Source organism: Anneissia japonica, unplaced genomic scaffold (assembly GCF_011630105.1).
Source record: "Anneissia japonica isolate Jap-2015-1 unplaced genomic scaffold, ASM1163010v1 scaffold981_len364101_cov180, whole genome shotgun sequence".
In the NCBI taxonomy this organism is placed as follows: Eukaryota; Metazoa; Echinodermata; class Crinoidea; order Comatulida; family Comatulidae; genus Anneissia; species Anneissia japonica.
In genome coordinates this window covers 288,018-306,819 of record NW_022756110.1, presented here as the reverse complement: position 1 = coordinate 306,819, position 18,802 = coordinate 288,018, and the positions used below count along the sequence as shown (strand labels likewise).

Here is an 18,802-nt window from a genome sequence, read left to right as displayed (position 1 = left end):
ATATGATTTTTGTCATGATTTAATAAGGTTAGATTTGCACAAAGCTAAGTACCTCGACTTGTTGATGAGCTAAACTTGACACGATTATTACAACATGTTCCTTTATTTGAGTACTGTTATTATTATTATTTACGGTGCAGAGACATGTGCATTAGTACAACTAAAAGAAGTTAGCCTCAGTACAACACAATATGGAAAGAAACATGTTAGGTATTACATACAGAGACAGAAAGACAAATAAGTGGATTAGGAACAACACAAATTCAGGACATAATTGAAATGGGCAGAATGTCAGACAACAAATGGACAAAAGCAGTAACAGAATGGAGACCCACGGATGAAAAAAAAAAACAAAAAAAAGGGGGAAGACAACGTAAAAGATGAAGACATGAGATCGATACGTATTAGAGAAGAGTGAATTGGTGTAACACAGCAAGAGAGAGGGAGAGAGAGAGATTGATTTGGCGTACGTCAACAGGTTTGTTTTTATTTCGAATCCAAATACAAAATACAGAGGAATACAAAAATGTCTGGATTCAGGATGACCCAATTTAATCCAAAACAGATGGATTAGTTTCCATTGGGGTCCAGGCTTAAAATTTACATTATAAGCAAAAAATAAGAAAAAAACACAGAGAACATTCACATTTGAAATTGGAGGAAATAGGCATAACTTTATCAATCTTTCAGATCATTTAATAGATAGGCCTACTGTTTTAGTTTACGTTTAAATATGTGTAGCCCTATATTGTCAATTTCCTTTCAATAAACCGGGAGATACAATTGTTGAAAAAGCGAAATTGTAAAAGGGGTTTAAATTTAGGTACGACAAAGTCATGCCTGGCTCCTCGAGTAAAGTATTTATGGACATTTTTAACTTTGGTGAAATTCTCAATAAGATAAGTTGGGCAGGAATTATTAACGATTCGGAATTTATGATTACAAGAAAGCTGAATTTCTCTTAAATTAATAGGAAGGTATCCAACATTTAAATTCCTGTGGAGATAGATGGTACCTTTGGCCTTTGCCAAGGATAAATTTAAGAATTTTGTTTTGTGCCACTTAGAGTTTATTTTGGTATTGTTTGGAGAGGCCCCAATAACATTGCTGAGGCTTTCGTCCGGCTGCAGTGGACCGACAATAGCTGATGATTATTATTTATCTGTTTGTTTATATACGGTGCTATGCAGCCACTTGATTTGATAACTACGTATCATCATCTGGTCGAGCTAGCTCTGACATTTTGCACATCATGCCATCTATTACTATCCTGCATCAGGGTTGGCAGATCTTCGGGGAGGCATCTTTTCAAAATGAATGCTGCAAATTTTGGAAATTACTAATACAAAACAATATATAGGGCCTGTAACATCTTCTTATCGAGTATACACGGGTTCATACTATGTTGAGCTATGTTGGTATATTTCTGAAACTCAACGATGCGATTTGCGTGTATAGTGGTAAAAGGATTGGCGGGAACAGGGCTGCGACGTGAACATCAGTGTTACATCTGTATCAAGGAGTGCATTAACTGGCATGACCGGCGGAACCCACTTTTTGACAGAAAATACCCTATGCTAGTGCCTCCCCTCCCCCCACCCACTTTGAGCACGTTCCACCGACACTGACCTGCATTAGATCACCTAAATTCCTGTATAAACCAAGCGTGTTATTCCTTTATTATATTTCTTTGAAATTCATGTAGCGTATGTACTGTACTACCCTGAAAAAGAGTCAGCATTTTTTTTATTGTATGCGGTTGTTAATCGCTTCTAGGTTCGTTGTACTAAACATATCTCTCTTGCTCGCGATTGCAGATTTCATCTCCTTTCAGAAACACGCCTAGATATATTATTATATTATAGATAAAAGTGCATCAATCGTTCATTTCCGACATCAATCAATCACTCCACTTTCCTTTCCACCTCCTTTAATGACAAATATTGGTCCTGTGCAGTTATGTTGTTTATCGCTGTTCGCAAGTTCTCAAAATTTGGAAGCACTGGCAGATGGCAAATCTTACTCAGTGCGAACCAGCAATTCTACTACCTCAACCAACAAGCAGCGTCTCCAACAGTCATATTTTCGTGTACTGTCAATCCTGGGCGGCTCGGCCTAAAAAAATCCAAAATAATTATCTACACTCCTCCGTATCCCTAAGGGTGTTGGAATATGTTTAATACCCGGCTCAAACTAGGCCCGTAGCAAGGCTCCAACCACTCGTCCTCTCTATTCCTCTAACAGTCTATTTAAGCGCATATTGTTCAAATAATTTAATTTGGCTTCTGATCAGAAATGTAGCTTTCTACCAAGTCTAAAGTCAATTTCAAGTGCCTCCATTCACCCTTACTTACTTTTCCATCCATAAAATCCACTCTTATTATTTTGAGTTTACCAATGTTATCACCCACCCTTAATTCTCTACAGCAACAACACTGATGATATATAATATTTAGGTAAAGTTTCTTTAAAGCCAAGTCAAAAGTAACTTCTTCCCACCTAACTTGATCGAAAATATATTGGTAACAAGTACAGTAGTTACTTTGTAGAAAATTTAGCATTGCATTCGTTCAAGTCCAAAAGAACAATGGAAGATCCCTCTTCAACCAGACGTCTGCAGGTCACCTTTTTGGTGCATAACTGTGGCGTTGTTGTCGCAGATTCGGGCTTGATAATTATTATGGAACAGGGCCGCCGCGTGTAGGATTCAGCAAATAATATTGTTTGATTAATTAATATATTGACTGATTTGTATGTGATCTGTTTGACACATATAAATAATATAAATGAGGCACAGTACTTCTTCGCACACTTCCATATTTATTTATTTATACTGATGGTGATCGGCTGATGAAATATCACCACTGTTTCATTATACATTGTTTCAATAAAATACATATTCCACATCTCCCCCCAAGCTCAATATGTTAGGCACAGAACGAACAAAGAAGTTGGCTGATAATATGGGCTTATTACATCAGTAGAAAATCGCCCAAGAGCTGGCCGCATCATCATCGACATGGACCATATAACAATGGCAGTTTTTTTTTTCCTTTTAAAAATATTTCTTGTATTGAATTTATAAAATCAGTTTTAAGACATGAGTAGTCAGAACGACGTACAATGCATGGTAAGTTTAGAAATCGACAAAATGCAGTTAAAGAAAATGTTAAGCATGCATGGAACATGGATGTGGGTAACCCCAGATCGATAAAAACAACATCAACTGTTTCTTACAGATAAGATATGAAAAGTTCAGCGATTAAACCTAAAATCGTAGATTTAAAAGCTGTTTATGATACACTGTTACAATGACAATTTACAATCACAAGAAATTGAAGCAAAAATATAAATACAGACTGTCCCATAAACGGAAACATTCTCGAAGCAAAATGTTGCGTTTTCCTCTTGGAAAGAAAAAAACCCAAGAGTATACATTTTGAATAAACACACAAAACACAGTACATAAATAAGAACCCCCTCAAAATATTACGAGATCTGGGGAAGTTTTCGATTCAGCAATAGGTATAGGCCTATCCCCAATGGAATGTTACCCTACAGTTTGTACATTACTAGGCCAATGCTTGACTGTTGTTGGAAATACTGTACATCGAAATCAAACTCATTAATAACGGCCAGGTTTTTCGCCGCAAATTGCATAAATATCTGGAAAAGCTCAAACCTTTACTAGAGTGAAACTGCTGGTGTAAAATCTTACCCACAAATTCTCTTTGTTACGATTATGGTAATTTCACTCACGTGACCAAAACCTGGATCGTGGGAATTGCCACGCCCACATAATTTTCCACATTGCAAACATAGTTAATGGCAGCTATATGCAAACGAGGTGTGAATACTAAGATAAACCAGTTATACCATCGTCAGAAAAAAAACCCAATTATCTGAATTAATAATCCAAGACTGTATCGACGCATGCGCAGTCGAAAAGCAAAACTGTATCTCATACAATACATTCTTGTTAAAACGCGAGAGATTATGTGACCTCTACAAGCAGACTACAACATAGTAACAGATTTTAAAAAATTGCACGCATACTCAATAGAAGTTTGTGACTACGTTATGTTGTGGTTCAGATGTATTAATAAAACCCTCTTTAAACCTATATCAACCTATATGCATAGGCAATGCCTTTTAAAAACGGGCGAAAACAGTGGCGATTATTAACACTGAAACTCCCTCCCGCCATTTATAGTTTTTTACTGTTCAATTACAGTAATATTACAATGTAGTCATCATCATATTGCTATGCAAGTGATAAAACATTGTAGTGTCAATACTTTCTAAAATCAGAGAGCATTGGGAAAATTTTTCAGTACAGTAACTGTAACGAGTAGGAAAAAATGCGTTCATACGTGATAAAACGTAACCGTCTCTCTCAATTGCTTCTTCAATAAACCACCTTTTGGAAAATGGTTTAATGCATAACGTTGATATATTACTGGTTTAAAAAGAACTCACTAATTCCTTACGCACAATGAAAACTGTGTTATTGATTTTACTCCAAAATGAATTTCAAACATGGCGAGAGAATGATCGTAAGGTATTCCACTTGCAATTGAATACAGTTAACCTCAATTTGAATATTCAGGCAGTAGTGGATGAAAATTTGCATATGAGATCGTTCAAGCCTGTAACACCAGCCTAATATCTTCTTCTTTATTATACAGTACAATTCTGATGCTTTACTTACAATATTTACAGTTAAATAAACTCATATATTAAGGCTTAAATATGTAAATAATTGATGCAATTGAATTGAATCATATCTTTGCATGCTTAGATCAACATTCTTAAATAATATGAATGATAGAAAAATCAACATATACAGCGCCCTCAGTCAGTTACAAAATTTATTTAAAAAAAACCAACATATTATTTTTCTGAGCATTGATTTATTATGTATGAACAGGTGGCTTATAGGCAGAAAAAAAAAATCCTGTTCATTATTTATTATTATAATATAAACATCTGTTTTTTTCCCTTATTATTTTGGAAGATTGAGATAACATAAAATTGAATGCAATTTTATCAATGAAATCAATATTATTTGATGCATGATCTATAATCAATAATATTAGTTATGACTTTGCAGCATTTTGTTAAAGATTACACAAAAACTGATTTTAAAAGTCCTTTGAGAAATCAGTTTCTTCGAATGAAAATAAATTGTTTACAATTATTGAAATGAATTTGTAAGATATCTTCAATAGGCTAGTCATGCACCTTTAAGGAATGGCACCAAATTTTATAAAAACCAATGAAAAAAAGATCCACAAAAATTATTTTAATTAAATTTTTGATTTGAAATATTGCTTTAACAGGTAAATGCCTAATAGAAGATAAACCGAAAGAACATAAATTCAAATCATCAATAAAAATTTTACAGTAATGAAATAAATCTTTAAGGAAGCTGGTGGGTAAGTCATTATTTGTGAAACAAAGGAATCACTACAATCTTTTTTTTTAAATGAATTTTACGTGTCTCGTTTGGTCATTGCTGAATGTTTCATTGTTATAAAAGAGTTGTATTATAAATTTGTTTTCATTTGATTGGTTACCTCTGTGGAGTTGTCTCTAAAAATCACAATAACAAAGTTAGCTGAATTAAATTAATCCCTCTTTATTATTACAAATTCATTTGGATTATGGTAGTTTTAATCATCAATTAAAAAATATTATTATCAATAATAATAATAATAATATTATTAATAACATTAATAATAATAACAATAATAATGATAATAACAATAATAATATTATTATTAACAATAATAATAATAATAATAATAATAATAATAACAATAAATAAATAAATACATAAAACACTAGGCACTATATGAAAGGCATAATACATGTTTTAACCAGAATTCTTCCTTTCTGATTTCGTAAAGAAATGCAGAAATAGCTAGATTCTGGCAATTAGCCGTCCAACACAAGGTTCAATTTTTGGTTTTTAAAACCTTAAAAGTATTCTTCTCTTTATAAATTATAGCATATGACTTCATATTAGCACACATCTTCTTCTGTATCAGTAAAATAAAACGCAAGACCTGCACTAGGCCTATTCATTATAAATATATGTGTGTCTTTATACAAATATGAACGTGTGTGTTTGTTCCATATACACAATCACACATGAGAATCAAGTATGAATGTGTAATCAACACACAACAATGTGATATAATTAATGCGCACACGCGTGTGGTTATAAAAAACAATATATGCACAACTGGCAAATATCTCATTCAGTTAAGTTTCTTTTTTTTTTTTTGCAGGTTACTCCAGCTGTATTTTAAAGAAACTCTTTCTGTTGAAATATATTCTTTCTATCAGATGGAATTAAAAAAAAGTCCTATCTTGACCTGTGTCATTATGAGATAAAAGCGATAAATTTCCTCTTTTTTTTCCAGGCTGACCCATACTCCGCTTAACAAAATTGCCCTGCTGTACTAATGCTCTTAGTTCACCAATACAATTCGAGTAAAAGAGCGCCCTCAAACAGCAAGAAAGTGCTTTGTGTAGTATGAATATATTACAGTGCTTTGAAATCAAAATAAAGGTTTTTGAGGAGCAGTGAAATCCCGCACCTACGAATACTTAAACTAATAGTAACTCTTTACACATATTAAGATTGTGATCTGATTCACTGACACAGCTACTGACTACTAATACATTTAATTATGGTAATTAATACTACTAAAAATTAATTATTACCAAGCATGTAGGTGTGAAACCTTATAGAAAAAAAAGTTCACCGTTTTAATGACCCTAGCACTTGGTGAAAACCCCCTTTATGTAATTACCAGTTGATTGATTTCATATAAGGGGTGATATTGTGAACTAAGGTTAAAGTTCACTTTAGAAAAGTTTAAAGGTTGGAAGCTACTCTTGGAAGACAAAAGGAGGATATGAAAATTGGGGGGGGGGGGAAGGGAACAATTTTAAGTAATTTACAGATGGTAAGGAATCAATATTATTTTTAACATGAAAAATAGCCTATTGAAGTTTTTGGTAGACTTTGGCAAGAAAAGCTATTCTATTTATAGAACCCATTCAGTATGTTAATTCTCTTTGAGAATTTCTTGTAGTTTGGCCAATGGAAAAAGTAAATAGATAACAAAATACTAATTTAACAATAACATCAACATTAAATGATACCAATAATTAAATAAAATTATATAATTAGGCATACAATGGAAAAATTAATATAAAAGACAATAGACATTACTGTTAATAATACTTGTCTTTTTAACAACATAAAAGTATATAACAATTGGTGAATTATTATTAAGTGAAATACTGTTGATAGAATTTTTGCATTGGCAAGCTCAGGTAGGATTGAATGTAAAACTTGAATTGAAAACAGTAATAAGAATTAGTACCTGAATACCTGGACTGTGATTTGTGGTTAAATGTCACATGATACAGTTATGTCATGACTCAAATTATCTACAAGAATTTTCTACATTCTGTGAGCTTGGTGTAAGAATCTTTTTTCTCTTCATTATGCTTTCAGGATCTCTCTGAATAAAAACATTTCTATATAATTATATAAAATTCAAAAATTAAAAACATTTTAAATTTATATCCCTGCTAAAGGAAGAGAAAAATGTGTAAAATGAGGGGGTGCAAATCATTAGAAAGGCAAGCAATGGGGAGAAGTAAAAAGATAGAAAAAAAATCATGGGTCTGATTTTTCCCATCAAAACATGTTACCCCCTTAAATACGCCCACATATTTATATGAGTATTACTTAAACCCCTTTAGTAGTACTCAAACATCACTCACAATGCATCACATTTATGCATCCTATACTTCAATTGGTATTTTTTCAGTACAAAATTTAAAGATACAAGGTGGAACAGTTTAAGCTTTTAAATTTAAAGACCAAGTGCTGGCACAATCTGGACATGGAGTTGAGCGGTTCAAGTTGGGAGTTGGTTAATGACTAGCAGATGAGAGGTGATGGTGCCGGCGGAGAGCACCACGCTAATGATGTCATGTTTCCTTGAGCCACCGTAAGCCTGCGCGCACGTACTTGACAAGATCGATGAGAGTACTGTTGTAGAGGGACAACGCCCCACATTCCTGATCAAGCTCCCGGAAGAACTCTGCGAATTAAAACAAAATCGAGAAGGAAAAATTAATTTTAAAATACATCACGACGAGAGGAGGAAAGAGGAAAATGAGAATAAAGAACACGAGCAAAGTAAAACAGAAGGGATTTTTTTATTTACTTATTTATTTACCCATTTCTCTTATATTAAGTTAATGTAAAGTGCATTGACACTTTTGTTTATGTTATATAAGCCAATTTATAATCATTATGAGGAAAATGAGAAAACGGTAAAGATTGGAAAATAATAGGAAAACAACATGAAGTGAGAAAGAAAATTGAATAAAGGAAAATGAGATAAAAAAAATAATTTGAGTATAATAATAAAGTAAAATAAAACAAGGAAAATCAAAGGAGATAATGAAATTAGGACAAAAATAAAATTAGAAGTCAAAATTAACTAAAAAATGAAAAGAAAAATGTAAAAAAAAAAAAGTTCCCTTCATTTATTTTCTTACACACTCACACACTTCCCAATAATCCACAAGACATACTTTTCATTTACAAACCTGCATTTTCTTGAAGACATGTTTCAGCTTTTTCCCAGAGATCTAAGCTGTAAAGGTGATGATTAGTAATGGTGAAGTACGAAGACATGACCGTGTGCATTTTCTGAGAGATGGAGACGCTCGCCGGAGACATCAGTCCCATGCCGTTTGACAGGCGATTCTGAGACGATGACGAGAAGGGGTCGCCATTGGTGCTGCTTTGTGAACCTATTGACCCCACACTTCCTGCCGGGGATGGGGTGGGGGACATCGGCGATGGAGTGCCTGTACATCTGTAAGATATAAAATTTAAACTGTCAAACATGTATTTCAAATATATGATATCTAAATTTATATTTCAAATATTTACAGAATAAACACCTATAAATTCTTAAAACAAAATGAATTAGGAAAAGCAGCAAAAAACACAGAAGAAATTCTAACATTTTTCTATAAAGAAAATCGATTTGGTGTTGAGCTGTTGCCTTGGCCAGATTTGAAACCAGGAACCTGTAATTAGAGGGCATGCACCCTAACCATTATGTCACACTTACTTGGATGAGTTCCAAGGCGATGGAGCTTGCTGAGTCTTAGAGACGTTCTTGAAATAATCTTTAAGATGCTGCGAGTGCTTCCATGCGGCGTCCTTCCGGAGCCGGAACATCCGCATATAGAGAATAGCTTGACAACGGAAACTGCGAAAAACAAATATGAAAAAATTAGAAAACGAGTGAAGACCAGTGGAAATTTTGAATAAAAAAGAATATGAAAATAAATTAAATTAGAAAACTTTCAGGAAAAATGAAAAAAGGGAAACCAAAGACATTTTCCACTAAGTTTTAATGACGCACCACACTTAAATTAACAAGTAATTCAATTTTTGAATATTTCAAAGGCACTACTAGAAAATTATCTTCTTCCATTGTAATAATGTAAGTAAGCCGGAACAAGGTAAATTCATTACAAACATTTGTATTAACTTGTGTAAATATATGTTAACCACAATATACATGTTATTTTAAAGGAGTAGTGAAATGCATGGATTTCTGACTCATGATTTTATGATCAAATTGTTAAAATTAAATCAGTCACACATGAGCGATTCCCCGATCTACAATGACAACTTATAGTCTGATATTGATCTTAACGTGAAGAGAGTTCATTTGAAAGGATTATGAAATGAAGGTCCTAATCTGCTATGTACACACAACTTAAGGAAAATTATAATGTTTAAGCTATGTTGTATATTTCAAAAATATATCCAGAGTAAAATTCGATTTCATCTATTTATAATTTCAACAAATTGGGATTAAGGATTTGAATATCCAAGTCTATGTGCGATTCAGCACGTCTACGTATATTCCCACAGGAATAGAGAAGGTCGCCATTTGTGCCGGTTCGCCATATATGGATTCAATGACCAGAGGAATTAATAACATTGCCAGCACCTTGGATCCCTTGACGAAAGGCACGCTATAAATTACACTAAAAATCTTTTATTACATGTAAATTTTGACACAATTATATTCTGTAATGTATTTGATATCGAATTCAGTATATAATATCTTTCATCAATTCATAATTCATAATTTTTTTCTCAAATAGGCATGACAGACAACAAAGTGAAATCTTCCATTTACAATGTTGTCTACAACATTTTGCTATGCAAGTGCAATCAGAGGCATTGTGTTTTAAAGCTTTATATAATCTATTTATGTATGTTTTTTGTGTACTTTGTAACTGCATTCTATTATCAAGGGCCTCAACAATCAGTATTGCTGGACGGGCTACCCTCCAGAAATGTACCTTAATAAAATATATATTTTAATGTTATTGTTACTATCTGAATAGAAAATGGCAAGAATTTGTTTTCATTTTTTGGAAATAAAGTCCTCCCTCTAATTAAAGACCATTCCAATAAAAGACCGCTCAAATTAAAGGCCACGTCAAAAAACCCCACTTTTTTGTGGTCTCATATTACAAAATGTCTTTATCTTTATTATTTTAATCAGAAACCAATGCTTCTAAAGGCCATTGACACCCATGTCTCTGAAGGGGGCTTTAATTGGAGGAAGACCTGTATATTTATCTCATCTTTTTACAAAGTTTTTAATGTGAACTATGACACCAATCAGTCTTGTACTGCAATGTTCTTCATGACGATTAATTAAAAAATAAACTTTTTAATATATTAGAATATTACATAACTTGATTGATATCTTGATCCAAGTCGCATCTTAAATGTAGTGACGGTATTACCAGGAATAAAATCGCACGTCATCTACCTTGACATTTGTATGTGAGTCACATTTCTAGCATGTTGCACATTCAACATGTCTGTACGTGTTTCCCCGTGGGGACAAATGCACACATACAAACACACGTATGATACATTGAACATCGTAATATTTAGACAGGTGTTACGTTGGCCCGTTGTCACACGCCTACACTTATAGTACGTCAGTCTAGACTAACTGATATTTTGATAACCATTTCTTAAACTCAGTAATCAATAATAACAATAATAAAAATATTAATATTAATGTTATTATTACTTTTTAAAACCATAATACAGATTAAATATAAACTGTTTGTCCCGATTCCATAATAATATGCAAGGCAGTTGCAGTGTGCAATAAGACTACTTCAATTGGATTTCTAAGAAGAACATAATTTTGTGTCTTGTGGAACATGCAATCCATATAATAATATTAGTAGTGAGGCTAAAAAAAGGCTTTGGCCTAACAAGTCTTATGTCAGCACAGATTAATTGATTTAAAGATGTATTTTCTAATGAAAAATACCAAAGAAATATAATACAATTATTTTTGAAATTAACAAAGGATTAATGGATTAATGAAAAAGACAATCAGTGATAACGATCCTAATAAATTATTAAGATCATAAAGATTTTATCAACCACAGCAATTTTGTATTACCAGAATTAGGGGGGGGGGGGTTTCCCCGGTGTACAGGTCCATTTTCGTCCCCCTGTCCGGCCACAGAAGGAGCGTTTACGTCGCGGCCCATGTCATGTATCTTACCTGCGAATCCTTCAACCACACTATGTAAGCAAGATCATACACACTAGCTACGTAGTGACTTGAGAAGAAAAAGAAGCATTAAGCTAAAAAAATAATTTGCAACACTTACCACAGAACAGTTAATTTTTTGTCAACTGCTACATTTTCTGATCTTGGATCTTTAAATCTATGAATAAATCTGGGAAAAATACATAAAAAAAATTAGGATAAAGTTTATTACTTTTTTATTATTTATATATATTTAATTGTCCATATTTATCCTGTATTTACAAATTTCACATATCATTAAAAAAATCTGGTAAAATACCAAGAAAAATTAATCACATATATTTCTTTTTTTATTTTTCATTAGTTGTTCAAATTTAACTTTAATCATCCTTTACCAAACTTCACATATATATTAAGAAAATGATATGTAAATATCCCCTCATTTACAGATGTAAATGACTATTTTTTACATATATGGAAAAGAAATGTAAATATAATTTACATATTATTTCAATAACCTTTACTGTACATAACATTTCCTAATAAAAAATGCATTGTGGTTTTTAAAAGAGAAATGCATGAAAAGCTTTTATCAATCACGGCTGAATTATATCATCAATTTAAAACGTATCCTGTATTTCGAAAGTTTAGACGAGTTGAGACAAATCTTGGTCAAACTGCTGGAGCAAGCCGCGCAATCAAACGAGTAACAGCCTGGCCAAATAAATTTAATTACTCTTTACGCTATCTTGTAGAATTCATGAAATGCATGAAATAGCCATAATATTTTTGAAAGGTGACAATATATTATCAAAGGTATGATAAGTATATTTGAATGGATATTTATAATATAATATTAGACGCATTTTGAATCTTCTGATCTGAAGCCTTGTCCAGAATACATAATTTTATTTGATAAAAAATGTAAAATGCCTAAATATGGTCATGACGACGTAACTTCATGCCCATATATAGGCACGCCATGATCATATATAGGCACGTCATGATCATATATAGGCACGCCATGATCATATATAGGCACGTCATGATCATATATAGGAACATCATGACTGTATATGGCCATACAACAGTTTTTTTTGTCAAAAATTTTTAATAGTGACAGAGTTTAGTGCTACATTAGTAGCATTTACAGACGTAAACATGTTATCCGGGTCTTCAAAAGTTACAAGAATCTATGATTCAGATAGTTAGTTTCTATTTCAACAGACTTATTGCGTTATGTGTGTATTATTACGGCACTGTTCATTGTATCAGACAATGTTTCCTGACAAAAAAATATACTGAGTCTTCCTGAACCTGACAGAGCATGTCAAGTGTTCGCTGAGCCGCACATAGTTTTTCCTTTCTACGTTTTACTGAAAATTCAAAGGAAAGCGTGATAAATAAAGTAACGGTACTTACTTGATAAGTTCAATGGTATCGGTGTACATGGTTAAAGGTTTCTCGTCGGAAATATGCTGGTCATCCTCCATGGCATTGCCGCAAAGTATGAAGTACAGAACCGCATCGACGTACGCTGGCGCTTTCGCACTCTTGTCCGCCTTAAAGATAGAAGAGAAATAACATGAAAATAATGTGATTACAAACTACAGTGTTTGAAATATAAGATAAATAGTGTAAGAATAAAAAAGAAAATATCTTTAGTAAAACATGATTGATTAGCATGTGGAGGAAAAAATATTAAAGGAAAAGGGGTTTGAAATCAATATTAGGTAATGATTATAAATTTCTGTAATATCATAAATATTATATTTCCATTAAGAATATATTTAAAATTGTAATTTTGTTGATGTAAAATGCATAGAAGACTTAATATGTATTGTCTTGCTTGTGTATTGTTTTTTAAATTTTGTATTTTTTATCAAGTGATGAATTAAATGAAATGAAAAATGAAGTTCATGTCAAGTGTTCGCTGAGCCGCACATAGTTTTTCCTTTCTACGTTTTACTGAAAATTCAAAGGAAAGCGTGATAAATAAAGTAACGGTACTTACTTGATAAGTTCAATGGTATCGGTGTACATGGTTAAAGGTTTCTCGTCGGAAATATGCTGGTCATCCTCCATGGCATTGCCGCAAAGTATGAAGTACAGAACCGCATCGACGTACGCTGGCGCTTTCGCACTCTTGTCCGCCTTAAAGATAGAATTAAATTTTGTATTTTTTATCAAGTGATGAATTAAATGAAATGAAAAGTGAAGTTTATATTCCATCATAACAAATGTAATTAGTAACTTTCTAATTTCCTAAATTATTTATGCAGATGTATAATTCATAATGTTTTATTCTCTAATTATACAATGAAAGGATAACATTATTAAATAATTTAATAAGATGGCCATCATACTAATCTCAGAAAACGAACTAGAAAAACACAATTGTTCATTAAAAAAAAATTATAATTCTTGATACAGTCACCAAAACATGTAGGTTAGATTTGATGACCTTTGGCTCTTGCAGAGATAAACAGAACATTATTTAGAAGGTGCTAGATTATAGTCGTATCATTTACAATCGCTGGTAATCCGTAGCACTCATTAGGTTTTTCAAAGCACACATCATCAACAATCGTCTTCAAAATGAGCTATCGTCTCGCTCATCAACACACGTTGCAACAAAGCGCAGTTTCGCTATCAGACAGCATTTCTCTCAACATCAACAAAAAATGCAATGAGGTATATTTTGCTTATCAACAAATCTTCATTAACATCAGCAACATCATTTGCTTAAAATCTTGACTCTTTAATTCTTTAATGTTCTATCTCCTCTGGAGCGTAACACAAAATGATTTCGCCCTGAGGCGCAGACCTTTGTTTCTCCCCTGTGTCATATTTCCTACTTATGAGGAATAACTCAACTAACCCACTATATTGAATGTTTTTAAATATATTATTGCAAACTAATTTTTTTTTTTATTGTTAGAGGCATTAAGCAAAATACTAAACAGTATTATAAATTATTAATTATTAAATTCATACTTATTATTTTTTTAAAGGATTGTTTTTCTAATAGCAAAATATATTAAAAATAACCACAAATTCTGTTTTGATGGTTTAGTATTAGATTTAGGTATCACATGCGCAATAATAAATTTTAATGCGGCAGAGAGGTGCAGTGATGTTTCCTAACAAACTTTTATGGTTTATCATGAAATACAATGTTCTCCGAGATAAAAAAATAACCTTGCTATAACAAGCCTTCCTACTCCCTTCCAAATTTACGTAATTCAGCATTCGTTCAGAGGACGGCAGTTAAGTGAGATTAAATATACTGTTAAATATTAAATATACTGTTTACATTCAAAACAAGGCTTTCCCATAAAAAAAAAAAAAATACCACAGATAGAACATGCATTCAAACACCACTAAATTAAGTGTGAAGTGATGCTGATCAACAAAATTCCACTTTTTTACGTTCAATACAATGCTCTCCCATAGAAAAATAAACACACTCTGTTCCTTTAAATTAACATAATTTAACATTAGTTATGCAGTGAAGCGTATCGTAGTGATGTCACCAATCAATATCAACAGTCAGCAATTTAATACTACGCTATTCCACACACACACAAAAAACCATCATGGATAAAACACGCACTTTCATTCCACTAAATTAACATAATCTAACATACTCGGATGGAAAAAAAAAGGAGAGGCAGAGCTCACCAATAAAGTTACGACTAGATATTCAATGACAAGTAAGGTTACTAATGCGCCATGACGTCTGATTGAGCGCATGACGACTATTGCCATGAATACATGAATAAAATGAACATTGAGGTAGGCTAATTGCCGCAAGATGTGATTGGTGTAGCATAGATGATCATTGAATAATTGAAACCAGAAATCTGGACAACTAATGTAATATACAGTATCAGTGATCACACGGAAGATATTGACAGTATTTTCATATTGCACTTTTGTGTGTACTATCATAATATTTTGTTTTTTATTAATTTCTGCTAAATATTGTCTTAAATTTGGCAATGTTGTGCTCAAATTAATAATAATATTTTTATTGAATTTTATTGTGGCCATTGAATATTTTTAAAATTCTAAATAAACTTTAATTGACAGTATATACTGTACATCAATTTTGCCATAGCACCACATGTCATAGTAATGTAGAATAAAGCTACATAATAATTACAAATAAAATAATAATACATAATAATTACAAAGACTATGAATAATAATAACAAACAAAAAATAATAAAATATGTAATAAATATTGAAAATATTAATGAATATTCATAAAAATAAATTCTAAAAATCTGATTTATTATTATTAATGTGTCGCTGAATTTGAAATGAATATCTGCATATTTAGACGCCTGTTCACACAGTTGTGAATTTAAAAAAAAAAAAATTTTGGATGTCTATTTACACTACCCTTGGTACGCATTTTTTTCTATTGCAATGATGCAACAGAGACCTCTCTATTTACGATGGTAACAAGTGTTGGCATCAAAGTGTCAAGTTTTAGTAGCATCTTTATTTGATAACTCATTCGTTGGTTGCATATTCCATTATAAAATATTCCATTCTTAATTTTGTTTTCTCAAGTGATTTGTTAAAGGTATTTTTTTTTAAATGCTGAAATAAAAATTGATTTGGATTCTCACCATACACTTTGTGTATGGTGAGAATTGTATTAATAGTGCAATGATAATGATGATGTTGAATATATGATGATGGTGATGATACTGATGAAAAAGATGATAATAATGATAAAGATAATGATTGCGATAATAATGATTATGATATTCATGTTGATGAAGCTTATAAGAATTGTAATGATGGAGAAGCTGATGGAAATGATGAAGATAATGATAACGGTTTAGTGGTGAAGATGACACTGACAATGATGCTAATGATAAGGATACCAAGTCAAACTAATAGTTAATCTAAAATAAACATATAGTAACTCTATGTGGAAATTAAAATATCCTGGTTTTAAATAGATACCTTAGTTCTAAAAACACATCTCCAATAATACAGATAAATATTAATAGACTAAGATATATAGGTTTTAGAGATATCTAAATTGTAAAAATATATCTTTATTGATATATATCTCTATACAAGAAAAATATCTTAGGTTCAAATAAAACATTTCTATTTAAAACTAAGATATAATCTATAATTAGAATTAGTTTTAAAGAGATATTTCTAAAAATATCTTAATGTCTATTTCTAATTAAATGGCAGTTTGGCTTGGTGTGGATATTATCAGCAGAATGAGCATGATGATGACAATGATATCCGATAAAGGCAAGAATTTTTAGTGAACCCGCCGCTCGCCAATAACGGTGATTTCAAATTAAAACGAAAATTTATTTTGGCCAATTACCGCACCCACCACCATGAAAAAATGGAAATTTCAGAAAAAAAAAGTTGTTTTTTTTTTTCTATTTATATTATGCTAGCTGTTGCCTTGAAATCATCAAAAATAAGATATGTATATTTTCTTCTTAATTCTATAAATTTTAAGCATTTAACCATCCCATTAATACACTGTTAATATTCACCAATATAATGTTATTTTCTCATTCATCTGGATGTTTCTGGCAAAACTATTTGTTAAATGAAAACCAATATTTTATTCTTTTTTTATGCCCTTCTTTGGCGATCTTAAAAATAAGTTCGCGAAACAAGGTATAAATAAAGTCTTGAATAATAATGTTGGCAGACTGTACTCCACACCACGTTGTGTCTTATATGAGTTTTTCTGCCACCTTTTTGCCCAACATGAAGCTTTACTTACCAAAGCATCAGCAAAATGCTTTAATTTCTTTGCCTCTTTCAGGTAGTCATCAACTCCCATCGGCCTGCAGTAAACAAAAACAAACAGTAAAATTTGTTACACTTAGACATCAAATTACTGAAAATGAAACAGATCAATAATCAAATTACCCCTTATTTCCCGACTAAACCCCCTCCTCGTACAATCCTTGTGTGATTGAATCAAGAGCTGAAATCTAGGGACTTAAACCCTGCATTTCACTTTTAATTTCCAGATTTAGGTAACGATGCAAATATAATGATGTGCAATTGTATGTAAGTATTAACACGCATCTGTCTATTTTGAAACGCATTACATGAGTAGATGGCTCAAACTATTAGTGTGACGTTAGATCCAAAGTACATCAATACGCAATAAGTTCATTTTGAATATTATTTAACGACCCTGTCAGGCAGAATGGTGTTGTTTTCAGAGCTCGAACCTCTGTCTCCAGGGAACCTGAACTTTAGATGATGTTGTTACAGTGCAAATCCCCAGGGGGGGCCCATTATTTCCCTGTGTTGTTGTTGCCATGGAAATCCCCAAGGGGATACTTTATCGATTGCATGCTGATTTTAATTGATCGGAGATAGTTAATGACTAATTCAATTAATGTTTCTTATATTTCAAATGAGAACAGATTGATAAATGTGAATTTGATCTACACTGGAGATAACTGCAATACCCTGTTTTTACTTTAGATGCTCTAATAATGAAAACAGTACCAAGTATATTAAGTGTTAAAGTCTATTATTATAAAGAGCATTTTTTATGCAATTCAATATTTGAAAGATGCTCAAAGTACATGTTCATAGTCATATTAAAAAGCAAATCTAGAATTTTGAATATCAGAGGATAAGGGTGGGTTGCTTAGATTCAGATTTCATTTCATTGAAATTAATTCCTAATTAAAGATTTATATTTTTGTTTGCTTCAAAATATTAATTTTAAATAAAAATTAACATTAATTGACACAATTTTAATGATCTTGTTATTTTCGACAATTTTTTTCATAAGTTGGTTTTCATCAAACTCAAATATAAGCTGAAATGAGTAGAAACATCTGATATATTAACATCATGACACCAACTCATGATTACATAATATTAAGAGATGACTTCTATTTTTAGAATGTTTAATCTGATAGAATTTCTTGTAGGTTTGAGAATTTTAAACGTATTCACTGCATTTGCAAACCAAAGAGGCTTAACATTTCAGTATTTAAATTCACACAAGGTAAAAATTGGTAAATAATTCAACTGAATCGATTGTTGGACAGAAATATACGACAGAGATTGAATTATCACGAAGTGGTCATATAGTTTTTTTTATCATAATATAT

General features: G+C 31.9%; 1 protein-coding gene across 2 annotated transcripts in view; it reads right to left on the bottom strand.

Moving 5' to 3' along the window:
- Positions 1-2,800: 2,800 nt before the first annotated feature.
- Positions 2,801-18,802, bottom strand: part of LOC117123997 (AF4/FMR2 family member 4-like) — a 112,860-nt gene continuing 96,858 nt past the window's right edge. For both annotated transcript variants that reach the window (XM_033270101.1, XM_033270102.1), the window contains exons 14-19: positions 17,443-17,506; positions 13,672-13,811; positions 11,779-11,847; positions 9,180-9,320; positions 8,647-8,918; positions 2,801-8,132 (exon numbers count right to left, since the gene is read on the bottom strand). In XM_033270101.1, the coding sequence (XP_033125992.1) occupies positions 8,020-8,132; positions 8,647-8,918; positions 9,180-9,320; positions 11,779-11,847; positions 13,672-13,811; positions 17,443-17,506 (799 nt within the window). In that variant the 3' untranslated portion in view covers positions 2,801-8,019. The remainder of the gene's footprint in view (positions 8,133-8,646; positions 8,919-9,179; positions 9,321-11,778; positions 11,848-13,671; positions 13,812-17,442; positions 17,507-18,802) is intronic.